The 25,000-nt window shown below is 35.8% G+C and overlaps 1 protein-coding gene across 1 annotated transcript in view; it reads right to left on the reverse strand.

Moving 5' to 3' along the window:
- Positions 1-25,000, reverse strand: part of LOC131796485 (uncharacterized) — a 49,237-nt gene that overhangs the window by 16,353 nt on the left and 7,884 nt on the right. The window contains exons 9-32 of the mRNA XM_066171925.1: positions 23,876-24,283; positions 22,946-23,050; positions 21,357-21,515; positions 20,286-20,861; positions 19,409-19,668; positions 17,278-17,370; positions 16,976-17,068; positions 16,674-16,775; positions 16,372-16,464; positions 16,070-16,162; positions 15,810-15,860; positions 15,508-15,600; positions 15,203-15,295; positions 13,984-14,076; positions 13,682-13,774; positions 13,377-13,469; positions 13,075-13,167; positions 12,773-12,865; positions 12,471-12,563; positions 12,169-12,261; positions 1,588-1,680; positions 1,286-1,378; positions 840-929; positions 540-641 (exon numbers count right to left, since the gene is read on the reverse strand). Coding sequence (XP_066028022.1) covers positions 540-641; positions 840-929; positions 1,286-1,378; positions 1,588-1,680; positions 12,169-12,261; positions 12,471-12,563; positions 12,773-12,865; positions 13,075-13,167; positions 13,377-13,469; positions 13,682-13,774; positions 13,984-14,076; positions 15,203-15,295; positions 15,508-15,600; positions 15,810-15,860; positions 16,070-16,162; positions 16,372-16,464; positions 16,674-16,775; positions 16,976-17,068; positions 17,278-17,370; positions 19,409-19,668; positions 20,286-20,861; positions 21,357-21,515; positions 22,946-23,050; positions 23,876-24,283 — 3,248 coding nt within the window. The remainder of the gene's footprint in view (positions 1-539; positions 642-839; positions 930-1,285; positions 1,379-1,587; positions 1,681-12,168; positions 12,262-12,470; positions 12,564-12,772; positions 12,866-13,074; positions 13,168-13,376; positions 13,470-13,681; positions 13,775-13,983; positions 14,077-15,202; positions 15,296-15,507; positions 15,601-15,809; positions 15,861-16,069; positions 16,163-16,371; positions 16,465-16,673; positions 16,776-16,975; positions 17,069-17,277; positions 17,371-19,408; positions 19,669-20,285; positions 20,862-21,356; positions 21,516-22,945; positions 23,051-23,875; positions 24,284-25,000) is intronic.

Consider the following 25,000-nt stretch of genomic DNA (forward strand, 5'->3'; position numbering starts at 1 on the left):
ATAGAAAAGAGAAACAATGAGGAAGTATAGTAATATATAAACTGCATTTTCTCATCTTTAATGACCACCCTAAGGATATATGGTTGAATCTTCTTTAAAGACGACTGCATTGTGCTACAAATTTAAATGAAATTTAAACTCTTACTCTCAGACTCTGATTTTACTCTTTATAACATATACAATTTATCCTTCTAACGTACCGGTCCTGCTTGTCCCAAATTTTAAACATGAAACAAATTAAGGCTGAAGTATGATAACTGAACTTAGAGGAGGTTTGCAATGCTAAATATGTGTTCATTTCCTAAAGCTATTATTAAAAAGAGAAATTTGTTATGAAATCCTTCACCTTTAAAAAAATCTGAATAGAAAAACACAATGACATATGTAGAGAACAGTAAAATATACACGGCATTTTCTCTTCTTTAATAACCACCATAATGATACAAGGTTGAATCTGCTTTAAAGACGAAATTTAAACTCTTACTCTCAGACTCTGACTTTACTCTATATAATATATACAATTTATCCTTCTGACGTACCCATCCTCCTTTGTTGACATCAGCTCCGTTCTCTATGAGCAACCTTACAATATCAGTGTGACCATTTCGTGCAGCCCCAGAGAGTGGAATGTCCTTCAAAATCTAGAAAAGAACAACAATAAGAAAGTAAAGTAATATATGAACCGCATTTTCTATTCTTTAATGACCACCCTAAGGATATATGATGGAATCTTCTTCAAAAACGACTGCATTGTGCTACAAATTTAAATAAAATTTAAACTCTCTCTCGGACTCTGACTTTACTCTTTATAACATATATAATATATCCTTCTAACGTACCCGTCCTTTATTGACATCAGCTCCGTTCTCTATGAGCAACCTAACAATATCAGTGTGACCATTTCTTGCAGCCTCAGTGAGTGGAGTGTCCTTCAAAATATAGAAAAGGAAAATAATGAGAAAGTATAGTGATATATAAACCGCATTATCTATTCTTTAATGACCACCCTAAGGATATGTGGTTGAATGTGTTTTAAAGATGACTACATTCCTCTACAAATTTAAATGAAATTTAAACTCTTACTCTCAGACTCTGATTTTACTCTTTATAACATGTACGATTTAAACCGCATTTTTTATTCTTTAGTGACCACCTTTAGGATATATGGTTGAATCTTCTTTAAAGACGACTGCATTGTGCTACAAATTTAAATGAAATTCAAACTTCCACTCTCAAACTCTGACTTAACTCTTTATAACATATACAATTTATCCTTCTGACTTACCCCTCCTTCTTTGTTAACATCAGCTCCATTCTCTATAAGCAACCTTACAATATCAGTGTGACCATTTTCTGCAGCCTCACACAGTGGAGTGTCCTTCAAAATATGGAAAAGAAAAACAATGAATAAGTATAGTAATATATAAAGCGCATTTTCTCTTCTTTAATGACCACCTGAAGGATATATGGTTGAGTCTGCTTTTAAGACGACTTCATTCTGCTACAAATTTAAATGAAATTTAAACTTCCACTCTCCGACTCTGACTTAACTCTTTAAAACATATACAATTTATCCTTCTAACGTACCTTTCCTCTTTTGTTAACATCAGCTCTGTTCTCTATGAGCAACCTTGCAATATCAATGTGACCATTTCTTGCAGCCCCAGCGAGTGGAGCGTCCTTCAAAATAAAGAAAAGAAAAAAAAAATGAAAAAGTATAGTAATATATAAAGCGCATTTTCTCTTCTTTAATGACCACCTCAAGGATATATGGTTGAGTCTGCTTTTAAGACGACTACATTCTGCTACAAATTTAAATGAAATTTAAACTCCCACTCTCAGACTCTGACTTAACTCTTTAAAACAACACAATGACCCTCCTTTAGTAAATAACGATGAATCTGTTACGCACCACTCATGAACGCAAGACATTCATAACTTTTAAGCTCCTAAAGAGACTAAGCTGTACAGTAATATATATAGCGCCACTCATAAACGCAACACATTCATAACTTTTAAGCCTCTAAAGAAATTAAGCCCTTTCTTGAATAAAGCTTCCGTCTCAAAATATTTTCTGGCCAGGTTTGCCTTCCTTTCTATCCAAGTTTCCTTGTACCTAGCAAGCATATCATCTTATGACTGGGATGACACTATAACGTTACGAGAGAAACAACGAGAGAGAAATGGAAAGAGCTCGCAACTTCTTGCGACGTTTAGCTCAACAGCACAAAAATTTAATTAGTAAGACATAAAGCCCACTTCTCTTCTGTAACGACTAACGTAACGATATATGGTCTTTAAAGATGATTACACTCTGCAGATTTTTTTTAGCACAAGGTCGGAAGGAGTATTATCTTGTACAACAGTTCACCAAATCATATGAATTTATAATAATGGTAAGAAGGGGCACAGAGAATGAAGGAACACAATGACCCCCTCACCATTTACGCGACCTCTGTCCAGCTTGGCCAAACCGCGAGTTATAAACCTTTAAAGATGGTTCTTCGGTTCCGGTTCAATCGAGATACACTTTTTGGAGGTACCAAATTTAAATGAAAACTAAAGAAATTAAATTATACTCGATTCGAAAAACCTGATTTAAAGTATGGCTGGAAAAAAAAGTGAACCTGGAGCAGCTTTTCAACAGTAAACATCATTTTAGATATAAGTGTTCCCTTCCCAAAAGTATTGTTAAAATTTGGGAATGGAACTATCGCCAGTTTTTCATTTCCGGTCCGATTGGGGTACACTATTTGGCGGTTAAAATGTTTAAATGAAAACTAAATAAACTAAGTAATACTCGATTCCGAACAAAACGGACTTCCTACTTTTTAAGCGACAAAATTAGCTTTAGAGTTAACGATAGGTCGATTCCCAAATTTTAAACATGATACGAATTTTGGCCGGAAAATGCACCTGAATGTAAACTACTTTTTGCTATGGTAAATGCAAGTGTTCGTTTCCTAAAATTATTGTTTAATAGAAAAATTTGTTAAAAAACGCCTGCTTAAAAAAATCTCGGTATATCGCTACGCAATTTTCTGGTTGTAAAATCTAGTAAATAACGATTCAAACATGATGAATCTGTAAACATGCGTCTAATAGACGCAAGACGTTCCGTTTTGCACTTTTAAAGAAATTAAGCCCTTTCTTGAATAAAGCTTCCGTCTTGAAATATTTTCTAGTCAGGTTTGCCTTGCTTTCCATCCCAGTTTCCTAGTAGCTCGCAAGCATATCGTCTTATGACTGGGGTGGCACTGTAGCGTTACGAGAGAAACATTGAGAAGGAAATGGACAGAGCTCGCAATTTCTTGCAACGTTTTACTCAGTAGCAAATCAAAACTTTGAACGGCCCTAAAAAACCTTTCAAGATCGTTTTCAGTTCCTGTTCGATAGAGATACACTTGTAGGAGGTTGCAAATTTGAATGAAAAGTGCAGAAGTTAAATTATATTCGATTCGGAAAACCTGATTTAAATTATGGCTGGAAAATGAAAAGTGAACCTGGAGCAGCATTTAGACGGTAAATACCATTTTAAATATAGGTGTTCCCTTCCTAAAAGTACTGTTAGATAGAGGAAATTTTTTACATCACCATGCAATTATCTGGTAGTAAAGTCGACCAAACAACGATTTAATCGGGGTGAGTCTCTTGCATGCGTCCGTAAAAATCAAGGCATTCACAAGTTTTGAACCTCTTAACAAATTTACCCCTTTCTCGAATAAAACTATGTGGTCTCGAAAGATTTCCCGACCAGGTTTGCTTTGTTTTTTATCCATCGATGTCGATGCAAAGTTCCCTTCCAGTTTAACCGCGACTTTTTCATTTCCGGTCCGATTGGAGTACACTATTTGGCACTTAAAACATTTAAATGAAAACTAAAAATACTAAGTAATACTCGATTAAAAAAGATGGACATCTTACTTTTCGAGCAACATAATTGGCTTTGGAGTTAACGATAGTTCGATTCCAAAATTACTACGGCTGGAAAATGAAAACGTAGCTTAAAGTAGTTTTCACAATGATAAATACGAGTGTTTATTTCCTTAAAGTATTGTTAAATAGAGATATTTGCTAAAAGACCCTCGCTGCGTGGGCAAGCATCGAGGACCTACAGCAAGAGTTCAAAGCCTTAAAAGATTCAAAAAGCACTCACCAAAAAATGATGGACGAGCAGTCTGCGGAAATCGAAAGCCTAAAAGCTGATCTGGAAAAGCTCCAAGCCGAGAACGAGAAGCTTAAGCCCGCTTTGAAAGAAGCACAGGAGAACCTCGTCGCTCTTGAGAACTATACGAGACGAGAAAACTTGCGTTTCATGAATATCCCCGAAAGTCGAGGCGAAAATTGCCAGAATATCATCTATGATGTTCTAGAAAATGATCTTAAAATGAACATCCAGCATATACGTTTTCATGCCGTCCACCGCGTTGGCAAGCCACAAAGCAATGGAGCTACTCCTGCTCGCCCTCGTCCGATTATCGCTAGGTTTGCTGTGAGAGAAGATAGGGATGCTGTATTCAATGTTAAAAACCGGATCAAGTCCTCAGCCAGACACAGTGAGGCATACATTACCCAAGACTTTGCTCGAGAAATCCAGAAAGAAAGGAAAACCCTTATACAATCCATGTTTGCTGCTAAACAAGCTGGTCGCGTCGCGAAGGTAGTCAACAGATCTCTCTTTATTGATAACAATGTTTTTAACATCTCGAATATTCCAGTTGAATATCAAGTAGCTTCTACTTAATTTTTGTTATCTTATTGAAGACATTCAAAGTCGACAAGAAGCCTGGAAAACTGTGCCGGGTTAGTGACTCTATCTCATCGAGCTAAGTATCCAAATTTCCTTTTTGTCCATGTTATTACATAAGCACTATATAGTTGTTGTAGTCTTTAAGTTTATTATGCTTCACTTTCTTTGCTTTACATGTTACACCAACACGCTTCGGTTGAAACAACCACCTTCTTTTTCTATTCGTTCACATTCTCGTAACAGCCCATCAGCGAAAATTACAAATTGGTTCATGTCCCAATTTGTTGTGAATCAACACAATTCGGTCGGAAGAAATCAGTGTTTACTTATCACTCCGCCTGGCTTGTGTTTCTTTAAATCGCCAACAAAATGAATACCGTTAATACTGCCATTGCTTTTGACCTAAAATGCCTGTCATTAAATGTTAGAGGTCTTAATAAATCGATCAAACGTCGAACCGTTTTTCGATGGTTACACAAACAAAATCATCATATCATATTTTTGCAAGAATCATACTGCTCCAAAAATCTTGAACCCATCTGGGAAAACGAATGGGGTGGCAAAGCTTTCTTTAGCCACGGCACAAACCGCAGCAAAGGTATCATCACACTAATTAATCCCTCTGTGAATTTCAAAGTTGAAAAATTCATTCCAGACAAACAAGGAAGGTTCATTATTTTAAAATTGTCACTTGAAGAGAAAGCTATTGTTCTCGTCAACATTTACGCGCCTAACGATGTCGCTCAGCAAGTTTCTTTTTTCAAAAGACTATACCAACAACTCGAGGAATTCGTGCAAGATACAATTGTAATTGGTGGAGATTTCAATTGCGCACTCACTCCAAATGATAAAAGAGGCGGAAATCCTGTGTCTAAAAAGGCAGCTGTCATCCAAGAAATTAACACGCTTTGTGATTTGTATAACCTTAGTGATATATGGCGAATCCTGAACAATGATAAGCAGTGTTTTACGTGGAGAACTAAATCGTTTAAAATTCAATGCCGCTTAGATTTGTTCTTAGTTTCGCAGGAGTTAATTCAATTAGCAAAGAAGTGTGACATCATCCACACACCCGAATCTGACCACTCCGCTGTCTCACTTGTTCTACAGTCTAATCTCCTAAACCAAAAAAGAGGACCGGGATTCTGGAAATTTAATACAGCTTTACTTAAAGATGAAGCATACGTAACAGCACTTAAGATAAACATTCCAACTTTTAAAGAGAAATACAACGAGACTCATGATTTAAGTTTAAAATGGGACCTCGTAAAAATGGAGATAAGAGGCTTCACGATCAAGTACTCCAAACGAAAAGCAAAAAAATATCGAGATGAAGAAAAATTACTGCACAAAAAAGTAAACGACCTCCAGTCCAGAGCGGAAAATAACCCGCACGACAGAAACATCTTACTAGGACTTCAACGTGCCAGATCACATCTTAAAAAAATCATGTTGATTAAAAGTCAAGGTACAATCCTGAGAAGCAAAGTAAGATGGCATGAAGAAGGAGAACGCAACACTAAGTACTTCTACAGCTTAGAAAAACGACATCATGATATTAAAACAGTCTCAAAACTCAAAGTTGGGGATAATTGTTATATAGAAGATCAATTCGATATCTTAGAAGAAGAAAAAAAGTTCTATGAGTCGTTATACCGCTCCACCAATATCAACCCCGAAAATTTCAAAAACTCGCCCTTTTTTATTCCAGAAAACGTAACCGCACTAAGTGAAGAAGAAAAGAATTCTTGTGAAGGATTGGTAAAGGTAGAAGAATGCCAAAATGCACTCAAAGACTTTGACAATAACAAATCCCCGGGCAGTGATGGTCTGCCTGCTGAATTTTACCGATTCTTTTGGCCCGACATCTGCCATGATCTGGTAGCGAGCTACAACTTTGCTTCTCAACATGGCATGCTTTCTATAAGTCAAAGACGAGGAATAATCTCGCTTATCCCAAAAAAAACTATTCTGGAAAATCTAAGGCCCATCTCACTTCTCAACGTCGACTACAAGATTCTCACTAAAGTTATAGCCAAGCGAATCGAAAATGTCTTGCCAACTTTAATAAACCCTGTTCAAACCGGTTCTGTTAAAGGCCGCTACATTGGTGAAAATATAAGGCTAATTTATGACCTAATACATTACACAGATAAAACAAATCAAAAAGGTATTGCCATTTTCTTGGACTTCAAAAAAGCGTTTGATTCCATTGAATGGAACTATCTCTTAGAAACACTGCAGCTCTTCAACTTCGGCCACGACATCCAAAATTGGATAAAAATTTTTTATAATAATGTTACTAGCTGTGTTCTGAATAACGGTCATGCCTCAACTTTTTTCTCCCTACAGCGGGGAGTCAGGCAAGGTTGCCCTTTGTCTGGCGTTCTCTTCGTTCTCGGCATAGAACTCCTCTCTAAAGCCATAAAAAATGATCCTACTATTAAAGGTATCCAACTCAACAAGCATGAGCTTAAAATAAGTCAATATGCCGACGACACAACAGTATTTGTTCGTGACCTCGATTCCGTCGTGAGTCTATTGAAGGTTTTAAATGAGTTCAAAGAACTTTCTGGCCTTGAAATAAACACAACTAAAACCGAAGCAATGTGGTTAGGCGAATGGAAAGACAGAACAGATGAACCCTTTGGTTTTAAATGGCCAAAAGAACCTGTCAATGCCCTCAGTGTCTTTTTTTCTCATAACCAAGAAAGTGCTGCTAAACTGAACTTCGGTGAAAAAATACGTAACCTCGAGAAAATGCTAATCACTTGGCAACGGAGAAATCTAACTCTTTATGGAAAGATAAACATAATAAATAATAATAAAACTACTTATATAGCGCTTATCCAGTCCTGTTCTAAGCGCTTTACAAAAATATTAAAATATCACACGTTAAAATAATATTAAAAGTAAGTCTTACGTTAACTGATGTCTAAGATATAGGCGTTTGACATGGATAAGAAAAGAGATCATACATTAAAGTAATTTTTAAAAAGATGAGTCTTAAGTTTACGTTTAAAAATATTTAAATTGTCACAAGAACGAATGTCATCAGGTAGTTTATTCCACAGTTCAGGAGCCGAAACAGCAAAAGCTCTATAGCCTTGAGATTAAAGTTGACAGGAGTCAGACGCAATGTTGAAGACGAACGGAGCGTTCTTGAAGTTGAATAACGGCGTATTAGGTCTTGAATGTAGACAGGAGACTGCTGGTGAAGAGCTTTATGGGTGAGCAGAATTATTTTGAATTTAATTCGCTCAGAAATTGGAAGCCAGTGTAGGTCGAACAAAACAGGGGTGATGCGGTCGAATTTACGAGAGCTGGTAATAAGTCGAGCCGCCGCATTCTGCACTGATTGGAGCTTTTGGATAGCGTATTTGGGGACAACGTATAAAAGAGAGTTACAGTGATCCAAGTTGGAGGTTACAAAGGCGTGGATTAAAGTCTCAGTGGTCTTAATGGATAGTAATTTCCTTATACGGGAAATGTTCCGAAGATGATAGAAGGCAGATTTACAGACAGATTTGACATGAGGGAGCATTGACATAGTACTATCGAAAACGACGCCGATATTTCTGGAAGATGAAGACGGCTGTATTATATCAGAACCAAAACGAAGTGGAGGTATAGACTGTTGAGGGTTGTGCTTTGAATAAAGGTAGAGAAGTTCAGTTTTGTCTTTGTTTAGCTTCAGCTTATTTAAGGCCATCCACTTATCTAGATCGGATAAGCAATTCTCGATTTTAGCAATGCTACTGGTTAATTCCAGATCATCGTTAACGGAAAAAGAAATGTACAACTGAGTATCATCGGCGTAGAAATGAAATTGCATGTCGTGAAAACGTAAAATGTCGGCAAGAGGAGCAGTGTAAAGTAGGTAGAGGATCGGCCCAAGAACGGAGCCTTGAGGTACTCCACACTTGAGCTCACGAGATTGCGATTTCCTCCCATCGATTAGGACGACTTGTGTGCGGTTAGTAAGGTAGGAGCGGAACCAGTCAAGTGCAGTGCCACGTATTGAGAATTTAGAATTCAATCTTTTGAGCAGTATTACATGGTCAACAGTGTCAAATGCAGCGGAGAGATCTAGTAACAGGAGCATGACACAGTGGCGATTATCGATAGCGGTTTCGCAGCTGTGGAATGATTTATAGGCAGATTGTAGCGGCTCTGTGAGTTGGTAGAAGTCAAGATAAGCTTGAAGACGCACTGCCACAACCTTCTCAATGACTTTCGAGATAACCTTAAGGTTCGAAATAGGCCTAAAATTACCAAGAACTTCGTGGTCAAGGTTCGGTTTCTTGAGAAGAGGGGTTACAACAGCGTTTTTAAGGGACGAAGGTAGAAAACCAGATACCAGTGACAGGTTTACAATACTACAAATAGATGATAGGAGCAGGTCCAGATGTTCTTGAAGTAACGTGGCTGGTAAAGGATCCAGACAGCAGGATTTCTGCACAACAGAGCGGGCAATCTTCGATAGTTCAAGATTTGAAATAGGTGAGAAGTTGCTAAGCTCACAATTAGTGGTGGAAATATCCAGTGAGGAAAAGTAATCCGGAATTTCAGAAGGAGTAGGTATACTTCTAATACATAGTCAAAACACTTGGGATATCTAAGTTATTTTACTCAGCCTCCGTACTTCCTGTTCCAGATCACTATATCCAAGAAATAAATAAGCTAACTTTCAACTTTATTTGGGCAGGAAAACCCCCTAAAATAAAAAGAAACACCACAATTGGAGAAAAGAAAGATGGCGGTTTGAAAATGTGCGATTTCAATATCATGGAAAAAGCACTCAAAATAGCTTGGGTCAACAGAATTCAAGATGACTCACAAGCCTCCTGGAAAATTATTCCTAACCAGCTCTTACACAAACATGGTGGTCTTGCTTTTCTAACAAAATGCAACTTTACACCAAGCACACTAGACCTCGATGATAAGCTTCATGCATTTTACAAAAAAGTGTTAGATTATTGGTGCGAGTTTAAAATCTCAACGGGCATCGATTCCAAAACAAATCCTAAAAACGAAATAGTGTGGAATAACAGAAAAATTCTTATAGGAAAAAAACCTGTCTTTTACCAAACTTGGTATGACGCCGGTATTACTAAGATAAGCGACATTTCAAACCAAAATCAGAAATTTTTGAAGTGGCATGAATTTGTCACAAAATTTAATTTAAATGTGCCTTTCACCACATACTATGGCTTGGTCAACGCAATCCCAAAAGACTGGAAAGCTAATCTTACAAACCCTATTCCAAACGTCACACACGCGAACACTACTGTAAACAGCCTAAGAACCAGTTCTATTTACTATTCTCTTTTAAACACTGTCTTTGTTCCTCCCACTGCCGAAACCAAAATTCTACGCCACGGATTTACAAAAACTACCATCAAGAACGTTTATCTTATGCCATTTAAAGTTACAAACGAAGTTAAAATAATAATGTTTCAGTATAAAGTGATTCATAACGTGCTTCCAACTCGCACCACTCTTTACCGAGACGGCATTTCAGAGAGCCCCTTATGCAACCTATGCAATACAGAAAAACAAACGTTGCATCACCTATTAATAAACTGCACACTAATACTCGACTTCTGGATTCTGTTTCAAGACTGGTGGCACCAAAAAACAAATGAAACAATAACGTTATCCACAAGTCATATACTCTATGGCTGGCATTATAGGACAAAGCATTGGCAAGTCCTAAATTATTGCCTATTGTTAGCCAAATATCACATTTTCTGCACAAGCCTTTGCGGAGACATCTTAGATTTTCAAATCTTCCTACTGTTCATCACGGGAAAACTTGAAATCCTAAAAGAGATCGCGACCGCAAAAAAAGAACTTCCGAAATTTTATCGCACGTGGGCTTTTTTACTTTAATTTTTCATGCTGCTGTGGTTTTAGGTTAGACTTATACTTAATTTCATAAATATTTGTTTAAGCTATATCAAAAGTAAATATCCAAAGAAATGTAGCATTTTTGAGACCTGTATGTTTACTTGTGATTGTCTTTTAATTGAAAAGAACTTTGTAAACACGCCAACCGTAAATTAAATTAATGTTAATAATATTGTAATACATGTATCGTAATGTAGTGTATGCATAATTAGTGTAAGTATAAGTATCAGTAGTGTAAGTAGCAAGTACAATGTAAGTGTAATTAATACTGTAAGTAGTGTAAGTCATCGTCTTGTAAATAAAATTGTGTAAAAAAAATAATAAAAAAGAAAAAAAAAGATTTCCTTTTAGAATCCTTCTCCTTTCACAATTTTTTTAAACACATTACCACGCAATTATCTGGCAGTAAAGTACAGTAAACAACGATTTAATCGTGGTAAATCTGTTACACGCATCTTAAAAATCAAGGAATACGCAAGTTCTGCACTTTCTAATAAATTATACACTATTGAGCGCTTAAAATATTTAAATAAAAATTAAACAATTTAAGTGATACTCGATTCGAAAAAAAAACTGACCGGTTACTTTTCAAGCGACAAAATTATCTTTAGAGTTAAGGGTAGTTTGATTCCCAAATTTTAAACGTAAAACGAATTAAGGCTGAAGAATGAAAACTGAACTTAGAGTAGGTTTGCAATGCTAAATATGTGTTCATTTCCTAAAGCTATAGTTAAAAAGAGAAATTTGTTACGAAATCCTTCACCTGTTAAAAAAATTTCAATACATCGCCGCGCAGTTTTCTGGTCGTAAAGTCTAGTACACAACGATTCAAGCATGGTGAACCTCATGCACGCTTCTCATAAACGCATAACATTCATGTTTTGCGCCCCTAAAGAAATTCAGCCCTTTTCTGAATGAACCTTTGTCTCAAAATATTTTCTGGCCAGGTTTTCCCTGCTTTCTACCCAAGCTTCCTAGTAGCTCGCAAGCATATCATTTTATGACCGGGATGGTACTGTAACGTTACCAAAGAAAAAAACCAGAAACAAATACAAAGAGCTTGCAATTTCTTGCGACGTTTTGCTTAACAGGAAAAAAATTTGAACAGCCATAAAATATTTGACTTTCAAACTCTGGCTAAACTCCTCATAACATATCCCATTTACACTTCTAACTTACCCATCTTTCCTCGTTGAAAAAAGCTCTGCAAATGTAGAGTACAGAAATACATACACCGCATTTTCTCTTCTATAATGACCACCCTAGGGATACATGATTGAATCTCCTTTTACGACTACTACATTCTCCGACAAATTTAATAAAATTTAAACTCTTACTCTCAGACTCTGACCTTACTCTTTACAACATATACAATTTATCCTTCTAACGTACCCATTCTCCCTTGTTGACATCAGCTCAAATGAATCTTAAATGAAATTTCAACTCTTACTCTCAGGCTCTGACTTTACTCTTTATAACATATACAATTTATCCTTCTAACGTACCCCTCCTCTGTTGTTGACATCAGCTCCGTTCTCTATGAGCAACCTTACAATATCAGTGTGACCATTTTCTGCAGCCTTACAGAGTGGAATGCCCTTCAAAATATAGAAAAGAAAAACAATGAGAAAGTATAGTAATATATAAACCGCATTTTCTCTTCTTTAATGACCACTTTAAGGATATGTGGTTGAATCTGCTTTAAAGACAGCTACATTCTGCTACAAATTTAAATGAAATTTCAACTCTTACTCTCAGACTCTGACTTTACTCTTTATAACATATACAATTTATCCTTCTAACGTACCCGTTCTCCCTTGTTGACATCAGCTCCGTTCTCTATGAGCAGCCTTACAATATCAGTGTGACCATTTCCTGCAGCCTCACAGAGTGGAGTAAACTTCAAAATAAACAAAAGAAAAACAATGAGAAAGAATAGTAATATATAAACCGCATTTTCTCTTCTTTAATGACCACTTTAAGGATATCTGGTTGAATCTGCTTTAAAGACACCTACATTCTGCTACAAATTTAAATGAAATTTCAACTCTTACTCTCAGACTCTGACTTTACTCTTTATAACATATACAATTTATCCTTCTAACGTACCCATTCTCCCTTGTTGACATCAGCTCCGTTCTCTATGAGCAACCTTACAATATCAGTGTGACCATTTTCTGCAGCCTTACAGAGTGGAATGCCCTTCAAAATATAGAAAAGAAAAACAATGAGAAAGTATAGTAATATATAAACCGCATTTTCTCTTCTTTAATGACCACTTTAAGGATATCTGGTTGAATCTGTTTTAAAGACAGCTACATTCTGCTACAAATTTAAATGAAATTTCAACTCTTACTCTCAGACTCTGACTTTACTCTTTATAACATATACAATTTATCCTTCTAACGTACCCCTCCTCTGTTGTTGACATCAGCTCCGTTCTCTATGAGCAACCTTACAATATCAGTGTGACCATTTTCTGCAGCCTTACAGAGTGGAATGCCCTTCAAAATATAGAAAAGAAAAACAATGAGAAAGTATAGTAATATATAAACCGCATTTTCTCTTCTTTAATGACCACTTTAAGGATATCTGGTTGAATCTGCTTTAAAGACAGCTACATTCTGCTACAAATTTAAATGAAATTTCAACTCTTACTCTCAGACTCTGACTTTACTCTTTATAACATATACAATTTATCCTTCTAACGTACCCGTTCTCCCTTGTTGACATCAGCTCCGTTCTCTATGAGCAGCCTTACAATATCAGTGTGACCATTTCCTGCAGCCTCACAGAGTGGAGTAAACTTCAAAATAAACCAAAAAAGAAAAACAATGAGAAAGAATAGTAATATATAAACCGCATTTTCTCTTCTTTAATGACCACTTTAAGGATATCTGGTTGAATCTGCTTTAAAGACACCTACATTCTGCTACAAATTTAAATGAAATTTCAACTCTTACTCTCAGACTCTGACTTTACTCTTTATAACATATACAATTTATCCTTCTAACGTACCCATTCTCCCTTGTTGACATCAGCTCCGTTCTCTATGAGCAACCTTACAATATCAGTGTGACCATTTTCTGCAGCCTTACAGAGTGGAATGCCCTTCAAAATATAGAAAAGAAAAACAATGAGAAAGTATAGTAATATATAAACCGCATTTTCTCTTCTTTAATGACCACTTTAAGGATATCTGGTTGAATCTGTTTTAAAGACAGCTACATTCTGCTACAAATTTAAATGAAATTTCAACTCTTACTCTCAGACTCTGACTTAACTCTTTATAACATATACAATTTATCCTTCTAACGTACCCCCAGTCTGTTGTTGACATCAGCTCCGTTCTCTATGAGCAGCCTTACAATATCAGTGTGACCATTTCCTGCAGCCTCACAGAGTGGAGTAAACTTCAAAATAAACAAAAGAAAAACAATGAGAAAGAATAGTAATATATAAACCGCATTTTCTCTTCAATTTTTCTTCTCTAATGACCACTTTAAGGATATCTGGTTGAATCTGCTTTAAAGACAGCTACATTCTGCTACAAATTTAAATGAAATTTCAACTCTTACTCTCAGACTCTGACTTTACTCTTTATAACATATACAATTTATCCTTCTAACGTACCCCCAGTCTGTTGTTGACATCAGCTCCGTTCTCTATGAGCAACCTTACAATATCAGTGTGACCATTTCCTGCAGCCTTACAGAGTGGAATGCCCTTCAAAATATAGAAAAGAAAAACAATGAGAAAGTATAGTAATATATAAACCGCATTTTCTCTTCTTTAATGACCACTTTAAGGATATGTGGTTGAATCTGCTTTAAAGACAGCTACATTCTGCTACAAATTTAAATGAAATTTCAACTCTTACTCTCAGACTCTGACTTTACTCTTTATAACATATACAATTTATCCTTCTAACGTACCCCCAGTCTGTTGTTGACATCAGCTCCGTTCTCTATGAGCAACCTTACAATATCAGTGTGACCATTTTTTGCAGCCTTACAGAGTGGAATGCCCTTCAAAATATAGAAAAGAAAAACAATGAGAAAGTATAGTAATATATAAACCGCATTTTCTCTTCTTTAATGACCACTTTAAGGATATGTGGTTGAATCTGCTTTAAAGACAGCTACATTCTGCTACAAATTTAAATGAAATTTCAACTCTTACTCTCAGACTCTGACTTTACTCTTTATAACATATACAATTTATCCTTCTAACGTACCCCTCCTCTGTTGTTGACATCAGCTCCGTTCTCTATGAGCAACCTTACAATATCAGTGTGACCATTTTCTGCAGCCTTACAGAGTGGAATGCCCTTCAAAATATAGAAAAGAAAAACAATGAGAAAGTATAGTAATATATAAACCGCATTTTCTCTTCTTTAATGACCACTTTAAGGATATCTGGTTGAATCTGCTTTAAAGACAGCTACATTCTGCTACAAATTTAAATGAAATTTCAACTCTTACTCTCAGACTCTGACTTTACTCTTTATAACATATACAATTTATCCTTCTAACGTACCCGTTCTCCCTTGTTGACATCAGCTCCGTTCTCTATGAGCAGCCTTACAATATCAGTGTGACCATTTCCTGCAGCCTCACAGAGTGGAGTAAACTTCAAAATAAACCAAAAAAGAAAAACAATGAGAAAGAATAGTAATATATAAACCGCATTTTCTCTTCTTTAATGACCACTTTAAGGATATCTGGTTGAATCTGCTTTAAAGACAGCTACATTCTGCTACAAATTTAAATGAAATTTCAACTCTTACTCTCAGACTCTGACTTTACTCTTTATAACATATACAATTTATCCTTCTAACGTACCCGTTCTCCCTTGTTGACATCAGCTCCGTTCTCTATGAGCAGCCTTACAATATCAGTGTGACCATTTCCTGCAGCCTCACAGAGTGGAGTAAACTTCAAAATAAACAAAAGAAAAACAATGAGAAAGAATAGTAATATATAAACCGCATTTTCTCTTCTTTAATGACCACTTTAAGGATATGTGGTTGAATCTGCTTTAAAGACAGCTACATTCTGCTACAAATTTAAATGAAATTTCAACTCTTACTCTCAGACTCTGACTTAACTCTTTATAACATATACAATTTATCCTTCTAACGTACCCCCAGTCTGTTGTTGACATCATTTTCTGCAGCCTTACAGAGTGGAATGCCCTTCAAAATATAGAAAAGAAAAACAATGAGAAAGTATAGTAATATATAAACCGCATTTTCTCTTCTTTAATGACCACTTTAAGGATATCTGGTTGAATCTGCTTTAAAGACAGCTACATTCTGCTACAAATTTAAATGAAATTTCAACTCTTACTCTCAGACTCTGACTTTACTCTTTATAACATATACAATTTATCCTTCTAACGTACCCGTTCTCCCTTGTTGACATCAGCTCCGTTCTCTATGAGCAGCCTTACAATATCAGTGTGACCATTTCCTGCAGCCTCACAGAGTGGAGTAAACTTCAAAATAAACAAAAGAAAAACAATGAGAAAGAATAGTAATATATAAACCGCATTTTCTCTTCTTTAATGACCACTTTAAGGATATCTGGTTGAATCTGCTTTAAAGACACCTACATTCTGCTACAAATTTAAATGAAATTTCAACTCTTACTCTCAGACTCTGACTTTACTCTTTATAACATATACAATTTATCCTTCTAACGTACCCATTCTCCCTTGTTGACATCAGCTCCGTTCTCTATGAGCAACCTTACAATATCAGTGTGACCATTTTCTGCAGCCTTACAGAGTGGAATGCCCTTCAAAATATAGAAAAGAAAAACAATGAGAAAGTATAGTAATATATAAACCGCATTTTCTCTTCTTTAATGACCACTTTAAGGATATGTGGTTGAATCTGCTTTAAAGACAGCTACATTCTGCTACAAATTTAAATGAAATTTCAACTCTTACTCTCAGACTCTGACTTTACTCTTTATAACATATACAATTTATCCTTCTAACGTACCCATCCTCGTTTGTTGACATCAGCTCCGTTCTCTATGAGCAACCTTACAATATCAGTGTGACCATTTCCTGCAGCTTTATAGAGTGGAGTGTTCATCAAAATCTAGAAAAGAAAAACAATGAGAAAGTATAGTAATATATAAGCCGCATTTTCTCTTCTTTAATGACCACCCTAAGGATATATGGTTGAATCTGCTTTTAGGACAACTACATTCTGCTAAAAATTTAAATGAAATTTAAACTCTTACTCTCAGACTCTGACCTTACTCTTTACAACGTATACAATTTATCCTTCTACCGTACCCATCCTCTGTTGTTGACATCAGCTCCGTTCTCTATGAGCAGCCTTACAATATCAGTGTGACCATTTTCTGCAGCCTCACAGAGTGGAGTGCCCTTCAAATTATAGAAAATAAAAACAATGAAAAAGTATAGTAATATATATACCGCATTTTCTCTTCTTTAATGACCACCCTAAGGATATAAGGTTGAATCTGCTTTAAAGACGGCAATATTCTGCTACAAATTTAAATGACATTTAAACTCTTACTCTCAGACTCTGACTTTACTCTTTATAACATATACAATTTATCCTTCTAACGTACCCGTTCTCCTTCGTTGACATCAGCTCCGTTCTCTATGAGCAATCTTACAATATCAGTGTGACCATTTCCTGCAGCCTCACAGAGTGGAATGTCCTTCAAAATATAGAAAAGAAAAACAATGAAGAAGTACTGTAGTAAATACCGGTGCAGCGCTCTACTAAGTTTACGCTGCACCGGTATCGCAGAGGTCATGGGTTTAAATCCCGTACGGACCTGAATTTTTCGGGTCCTATTTTCAACTACTAGTTCATCAGTGTTCTTAGCTGCGAGGATCTCGTAAATTCGTTCTGTAATAAATGGTTGAGTCTGCTTTTCGGACGACTATACTCTTCAAATGTGTTTTAAGCATAAGGTCCGAAGTTGTATTACCTTGTACAACAGTTAAGCATATGATACTAATTCAATTTAATGGTAAGAAAGGGCACTAAGAATGGAACAACACAATGAGCCCCCCTCACCACAGACATGGCTTCTGTCCCTTCTTGCTTAACCACGATTTTCAAACCTTTTAAGACAGTTTTCAGTTCTGGTCCGATCGAGAGAGTTGTTAGAGGTTTTAAATTTAAAGGAAAACTATGTAACTTAAATAATACTCGCTTCGGAAATAATACACATCTAACTTTTCAAGCGACAAAATTAGTTTTGGAATCAACGATAGTTTGATTATTAAACGTGATAAGAATAATGGCTAGAACATGAAACCTGAACTGGGAGCAATTTTCAACGGTAAATATCATTCGAAATATAGGTGTTCTTTTCCTGAAAATATTGCTGAATGGAAGATAATTTAGTGTTAACAACTGGGTTGAAAATGTAAATTAGCCACCGTAAAGAGTAAAAAAGCTGACGTTTCGAGCGTTAGCCCTTCGTCAGAGCGATAGTTGAATGGAAGAGTTTGTTACAAAATCCTTCTCCTTTCACAAATTTTTAACACATTACCACGCATATATCTGGCAGTAAAGTCCAATAAACAACGATTTAATCGTGGTAAATTTGTTGCACGCATCTAAATATCAAGGAATTCACAAGTTATGCACTTCTCAATAAATTTAGCCCTTCTCTGAACAAGGCTATGCTCTCCAAATATTTTCTAACCAGGTTTGCCTTTCTTTTTATCCATCCCGTCCAATAAGGCCGCGAGTTTTTTTTTTTCTTGTCCAATTGAAGTACACTATTTGGCGCTTAAAATATTTACATAAAAACTAAATAATCTAAGTAATACTCGATTCGGGTTAAAACAAACATATTAGTTTTAAGCGACAAAATTAGCTTAAGAGTTAACGATACTTCCATTCCCAATTTTTAAACGTGATAGGAATTAGAGCTGAAAAATAAAAACTGAACTTAAAGTAGTTTTTGCAATGCTAAGTCTAAGTGTTCATTCACAGATTTTTTTAACTCGTGAGACGGACTTCGGCAAAAAGTTGGGACTGCTTGCAGTCAGACAAAAACTAAAATTGTGTGTTCCCCATGAGGAATGAAACCTCAGGCCTTGCGGTATTGTGGTCAACTGACTCTCTGCCACTCTACTACTGAGAACGCATTGGTGAACTTATCCTGTATAAACTAAGGTCATATGCGTGTCAGTAAAGACTGCTTAGATCAGCAACGTAGTGTGTGTATAAATAGATTAAGAAAGATGTTAAGTTTTGGGCTCGACTTTTCTTTTTTTCAACAATTAAGATTAAAACTTGCAATGTGAATGTGGCTGCCATTTTGATGAACTCTGTTGCTATTCATGTTCAAGCACTGTTTTCAAGATTGCCATCTTGCATGAAAAACATCAACTAAAATGTTTTGAAATAAATTAGTACCAAGGATTTACGACCATACAAGTTATATTAACCAAAGGTGAAAAAATCTCAAAAGAAAGGAAACATGTTTGCACTTAGAAGCTAATAGTACAATAATGAAAGAAGACTGAGCTCTTGCGAAGATTAAAGTTCACAGTTTGAAATCCTTCATAACTGATTAAAAAAATCACGTGTATACAGTTGTTAGATGCTTTCTACATGCATTCACCTCACCTTGTGAAACATTGTGTAAAGTTCTGCAAATGAACAATTAAGATTCTGCCCTCGAGGATCTAACTTCCAAATGCTGGGAAAAAAACTACACATAACAAACACACCTGGCTCTCTTTTTTTTTCACTTCAGGACGACGACTCTGAACAGAGGTATCATCTGGTAATGATAGGTGAACATGCGAGTTCCCTTGTTCACAAAAGAGCCCCTGTTCTTGGCTTAATTCTTCCTCTGAATCAAAGACATCTTTCTCCACACCTCCATCAGTCTTATTTGGTTCAACAGATGACATTTCCCATTTTGAATGCTTATTCTTTCCAGCATCTTCATTCTCACAAAGATCAAACCAACTGGCGAGACCTTCCCCTTCAATAAGTGCAGGCAAAATATCATGGTTCACGTAAGTTTCCTTGTTAATGACATTATGCAGATACTGAGTTGGTTTTAATAACAGAACAGGTTCTAAAGATTTTCCTGCTTTAGAATAATCTTAGTCTTAGAACCAACTTTCTGGGAAGTTAAGGGATGGCTTATGAATGGATGGGGTTGTATTTGGAGGACATGGGAGCAGCATTGACCGGGTTTGAAACTGAGCTAATCAAAAATTAACCACTTGTCTCAATTATTTTACTTCTTTGATTTAATGCTACAGTTCTCACTACCGGTATTTATTAAAACAAGTTTCTGTTAAATTAAAATAGAATTTGAAACCGAATCTCCATCAATATAACCCCAGAGTGGAATTAATTAGGTATAAATGTAAAATTGACTATGAACACATAATTCCTAGCCATAATCTGTAGATCCATAACACTCTGCCATTTCTGTGTGACTAATTCTTGAAATAAATATGAAAAATTCAGTTTAAGGCCTATAACAGGAATTTGTAAACACTGAATAGATATTTTTATCTGGATACAAATGATTCTTTCAACAAGGGGAGATAAAAATAATTGTACTCTCATTTTCATCAGAATATTTACCTGATTCTTCCCATTCCTGACCTGAGTGTATTTCCTCATCACTACACTGTGGAGGGGCTATGTTTAATTTGCTGTCTCCATTCCATAAAGGGTTGCTTACGGGAGATTGAGCTGCCTGAGATTGAGTAGTTGGTCCAGCATGTGTTGCTGACTGCTGGTTTGAAATTACAGAAAGAATTGATTCTGAATCTTTTGGTTTAGCATTTTCTGCGTGAAGTGCCTCAAAAAGAAAGCCCATTCCTGACTTGAATCCGTGAAGTGCCTCAGAATAGAAAGCCCATTCCTGACTTGAATCCTGCATTTCAATGTGGTCATCTTTCTCACAATTTTCTTCAATGTTTTTTGACTCTGGTAAAGATGTGTTCCATTTATGACGGACAGCACTTCCAACACATTTATGGTCACCAATGCTATCCTCACCGGTGAAACCCTCTGTCATCTGTGCTAGGATTTCATGGCTCACATCAAGTTTACTGTTAACAGCTTTGTGTGAATGTTGGGTTGATTCTGTTTCAGGAATGGCTTCTTGAGATTTGCTTGATCTAGAATTCACCCAGGAGAATGAAAGTGAAGAATCTGGATAAAGAAGATAAAAATGAAAGTCACTCCATATATCACTGAACAAAGAGACAGTGTTATGAAAACAATATTTATAATCATAAATGACTAATTGATTTACTAATAATAGTGCCTACAAAAAAATTCCCAGAAATTTGATGAACTGGAGCACTAAAACTCAGTGGAGAATTGAAAGACAAAATGTTTTGTTAGAGGTGTACCTACCACTGAAAACCTGATTTGCTTTCTAAAGGTTTATGAGGTCAACACATTTAAAAACAAAAGCAAAGCCCAAAGTGTATCTTAACACCAGATTTTTAACCTCTCCTTACATCTTTGATAAATGATAACAAGAATCAATATTCATTATCCTTTCATCCTGTGATTTGAACCCTTTCTACTTACAGTTTAAATTATAGCTCATTTTGTACATGTTCACATGTTCATTATTATTGTAAGCTCAAGGAAACCAAATTAATTGAAATTTAATAACACAGTTGAATACAAACTCACCACTTAAAGATTCATCCCAGCTTTCTGAATCAGACAAAGCACTATCAGTTTCAGATGAAACACTTGAGTAACCCTCTGTGTCAGCAAAATAGTGTTCATCGCTTTCCTGAGTGCATGACAGTTGATCATCTTCCAAATCCTCCTCAACTTCAGTACATGCTGTGAGAAAGAACACTTCACATGAAAATTTAAGTGTGAGAAGAACTTAGCTACAGTAACAATTCACCAAAAAATACCAAAAGTTGACAATAAATGTTATACTTCACCCTTTTGCTTTACACAATCATGATCATTTTGAAATTTAACCACAGATAGCAAAAATATGGCGAAGAAAATAAAGGGAAGTCAACTTTATAAACTCAAATTTGAGGAGCAAACATTTCAAACTCGATTCAAAACAATGACACTGCTGAGGATTTTAATTTCTTAACACTGTTAAATATTGAAGCAACCACTGAAAATTTTCAAACAGGATTGGCACAGCTTCCCGATTTTAGTGCTAGTAGGACAGTGAGCATGTATCACTTCTATCTGGACAGTGTAATTGTGCAGTTAAAATATCCTATCTGTGTAAAGGGCGGTACTGATTATTTGCAAAATGAAAAGATCAGCATACTTTTCTTAGCCTCACTGGCTCTATGTCAATGGTGTGTAAGTAAGTGTAAGAAAGACCATTACAAGTAAGACCTCATGTCACAATGTCTGTCCCTATAAAGTTCGTTTGGGAAGCTGAGGATTGCTGGTTTGATACATCTTGCAAACAAACTTTGATTTTTATTTAAATTTCTTTTCCCTTCCTTTTATCCCATTTCTTGTTGTAGACGCTATAATGTACACTGTACAAGACTTCTAATATTTGGTAATGGTGTTATTTCGCATAATATAGACCTCAAATCATGTCAGATAGAAAACACACAATTCAGGAATAATTGGATCAATTTCTTTGTTCAATTTTACTTGTTGGCACTTATAGTGACAACCACTTCAAATACTATTCTACCTAGCAATGACATGAACATCCTACTCCCTGTCCCTGAACATTGGCACACTACAAAACCTCTCTTTTTGTAAATTATTTTGATAGGTCCAAAAAGTTTCATCTTAACATTCATTCTCAAGTTTTGGTAAAACACTGTACAAACTACATTTCAACAATAACACTGACAGTGTCTAAAACTCAGTTTACTATTCATTAGCAGTGACCTCATGTACCCTCACGGGACTATTTTTTAAGTATGTCTTTGACCAATGTTTCTCTCATTTCATTGTAAGTTTGATTTACGGACCACAGGCTGAGCATAATTTGCTTAATTCTGACTATAATCTGTTATATGATTTTCAGTCATTTGACTTTCTCAATCAGTCATATGGTTACACTGATTGAACGAGACTCCAGTCAGTCCAATACATCACCAAAACAAATCACATTGGCAAGATTATCTTCAAAGTCGTTTACTTTGAATGACCAGGATCAGTGCTAATTTACTCCAAACAAATTTAGCTTCCTTTAAATTCCATCTAAGATAGGTTCAATAAAACTATTATGTCAACTTTATACTTGCTACACTTTGGTTCTTTCATATATTTACCTTTATTTTGTGTGACAGATGGTTCCTGTGTCCAGATACACACACTGCATTTTTGTATAAGCTCATACAACTTTGACTCTACATCTGAGTCCGGTTGAGAAGCATCTGAATTTAACACAATCAAAGTGAAACATGAGAATCACTGCAGCCTGCTTTTCAAAAATGAGATTGATACCATGAAAAAAATCAAAATGATATGTGTTTCCTTTTTAAAACCCTAGCAAGGAAAAATGTTGTGATTCAAATTTATTCTTGGCCTTAATTAATTTATACTATTTTTGTCTGATATCATTTTTCATAATGGGAGATAAAAAGAAACAAAACAAGGAAATATTACATCACATCAAAATGAATTTAACTCACACTTGTACCCTTCACTTGGGCAGGTACTCATCTTCAATGATTTCAGAAAGTCAACAACTACCTCTCTCTTCCACATCCCTAGACCGCTTACATAGTTTAAGTTCTCTTTGTAGTACTCAGGCTATGACAAATGAAAAGTCAAAAAGTGGCTCTGCTGCTTTTTTTTCCTTTAAGGTAATTTGGTATCATCAACAGAGTTCATAGTGTAAATTGGCTATTGTTGAGGGCTTTTAAAGAGCTGGCATTTTGAGCATTCGTTATTTCAGAGCTTCATCATTTGCTCTGACGAAGGGCCAACACTCAAAACATCAGCTACAAAACTCTACGGAGGCCAATTTACGTTATCAATTCAGTTGATAATACCAAATTAGTTTATCTGGTTATACTCTCCCACCAATGCAGTACCACAGTTTATTTAGAAACTAACCCCCTCCGTTGTATGTTTTTTTTTAAAGATTCCTTAATGCTGGTTGTTTAGTGTTACTAGTCAATACCAGTAAGTGGGAATTTGGTTTCAATTACAACAAATAAACTATTTAACTAATAGTTTTAAAAGTTTGTGTTAACCTCTTCTGTATTGATATCCAGTGGTTCCACCTCCATAGGTTGCACATCCATTTCTTCCACATCCACTGACTCCACTACCACTGGCCCCTTCTCCACTGCTTCCACCTCCACAGGCCCCTTCTCCACTGCTTCCACCTCCACTGGCTCCACCTCCACTGGCTCCACCATCATTGCTTCCATCTTCCCTTCTTCCACTACCACAGGCTCCAGGCTTTCCACCTGAATTATTTCGCATGTACAGTAGCAATAGTATCTTCTGTAGATTTGCGTCAGATGTAATTCTTTTGATAGTCTTCCAAATCCCTTCCTCTTCTTCTCCACAGTAGTCAATAAAAGTCTCTGCCAGAATTGTGCCATTGGTTGTTGAAATGAGGACTGAAATGACACCAGGTGTCATTTTAGGTGAAGCTATGGATGAAATGGTGATAAAGACATTAGATTACCTCCATAAAACAGTGATATATGTCCTGGTAAAAAATTTCATGGATCATAACATATGTAATTATATTTACTACATGTACCACAAAGAGAAATTACCAATAACTGGTAGGTTTGAAAGAAAACCATTATATATGAAGAATCCCATATGTTTGTTCCATTTAAATTACTACCTAATTTTTTTTTACTAGTAGGATTTATAATCCAAACTGCTACTGCTAATGATTTTAAGGAACAGAAAAAATTTAAAATAAACTTGCTTTTCATTGGGAGCTTTTTCATATAGCAGGGCGTTTGCAAATCGACTTTGGAGTTTGCACTTCATACTTCACACTTTATTATTTCACACTGTTTACAGAAAAAATAATTTAACATAACATAACTTACAATGATATAGAAAAAATACAAACAGAAGTTAACTTGAAGAAAGAATATTTAATCGTGTACAGTGACCAAAGAGCTTTCGAGTTGGTCACTGTCATGTGTAGATATGAGTTGGGGTTGGCCACATGTTAAATATAATTTAAATTAACAGTGATTAACACATAACTTCTCCCTTTAATATCCATACATTGTCCAGCAAGCAGGTAATGAGAAACTTAAAAAAACTCAAAAAACTCAAACTTATCAGGTAAAATTTGTTACCTTGATCATACTCCAAATTCTTGTAACTAATTTACAAGGAAC

This window comes from Pocillopora verrucosa, chromosome 9, assembly GCF_036669915.1.
Source record: "Pocillopora verrucosa isolate sample1 chromosome 9, ASM3666991v2, whole genome shotgun sequence".
Taxonomy (NCBI): Eukaryota; Metazoa; Cnidaria; class Anthozoa; order Scleractinia; family Pocilloporidae; genus Pocillopora; species Pocillopora verrucosa.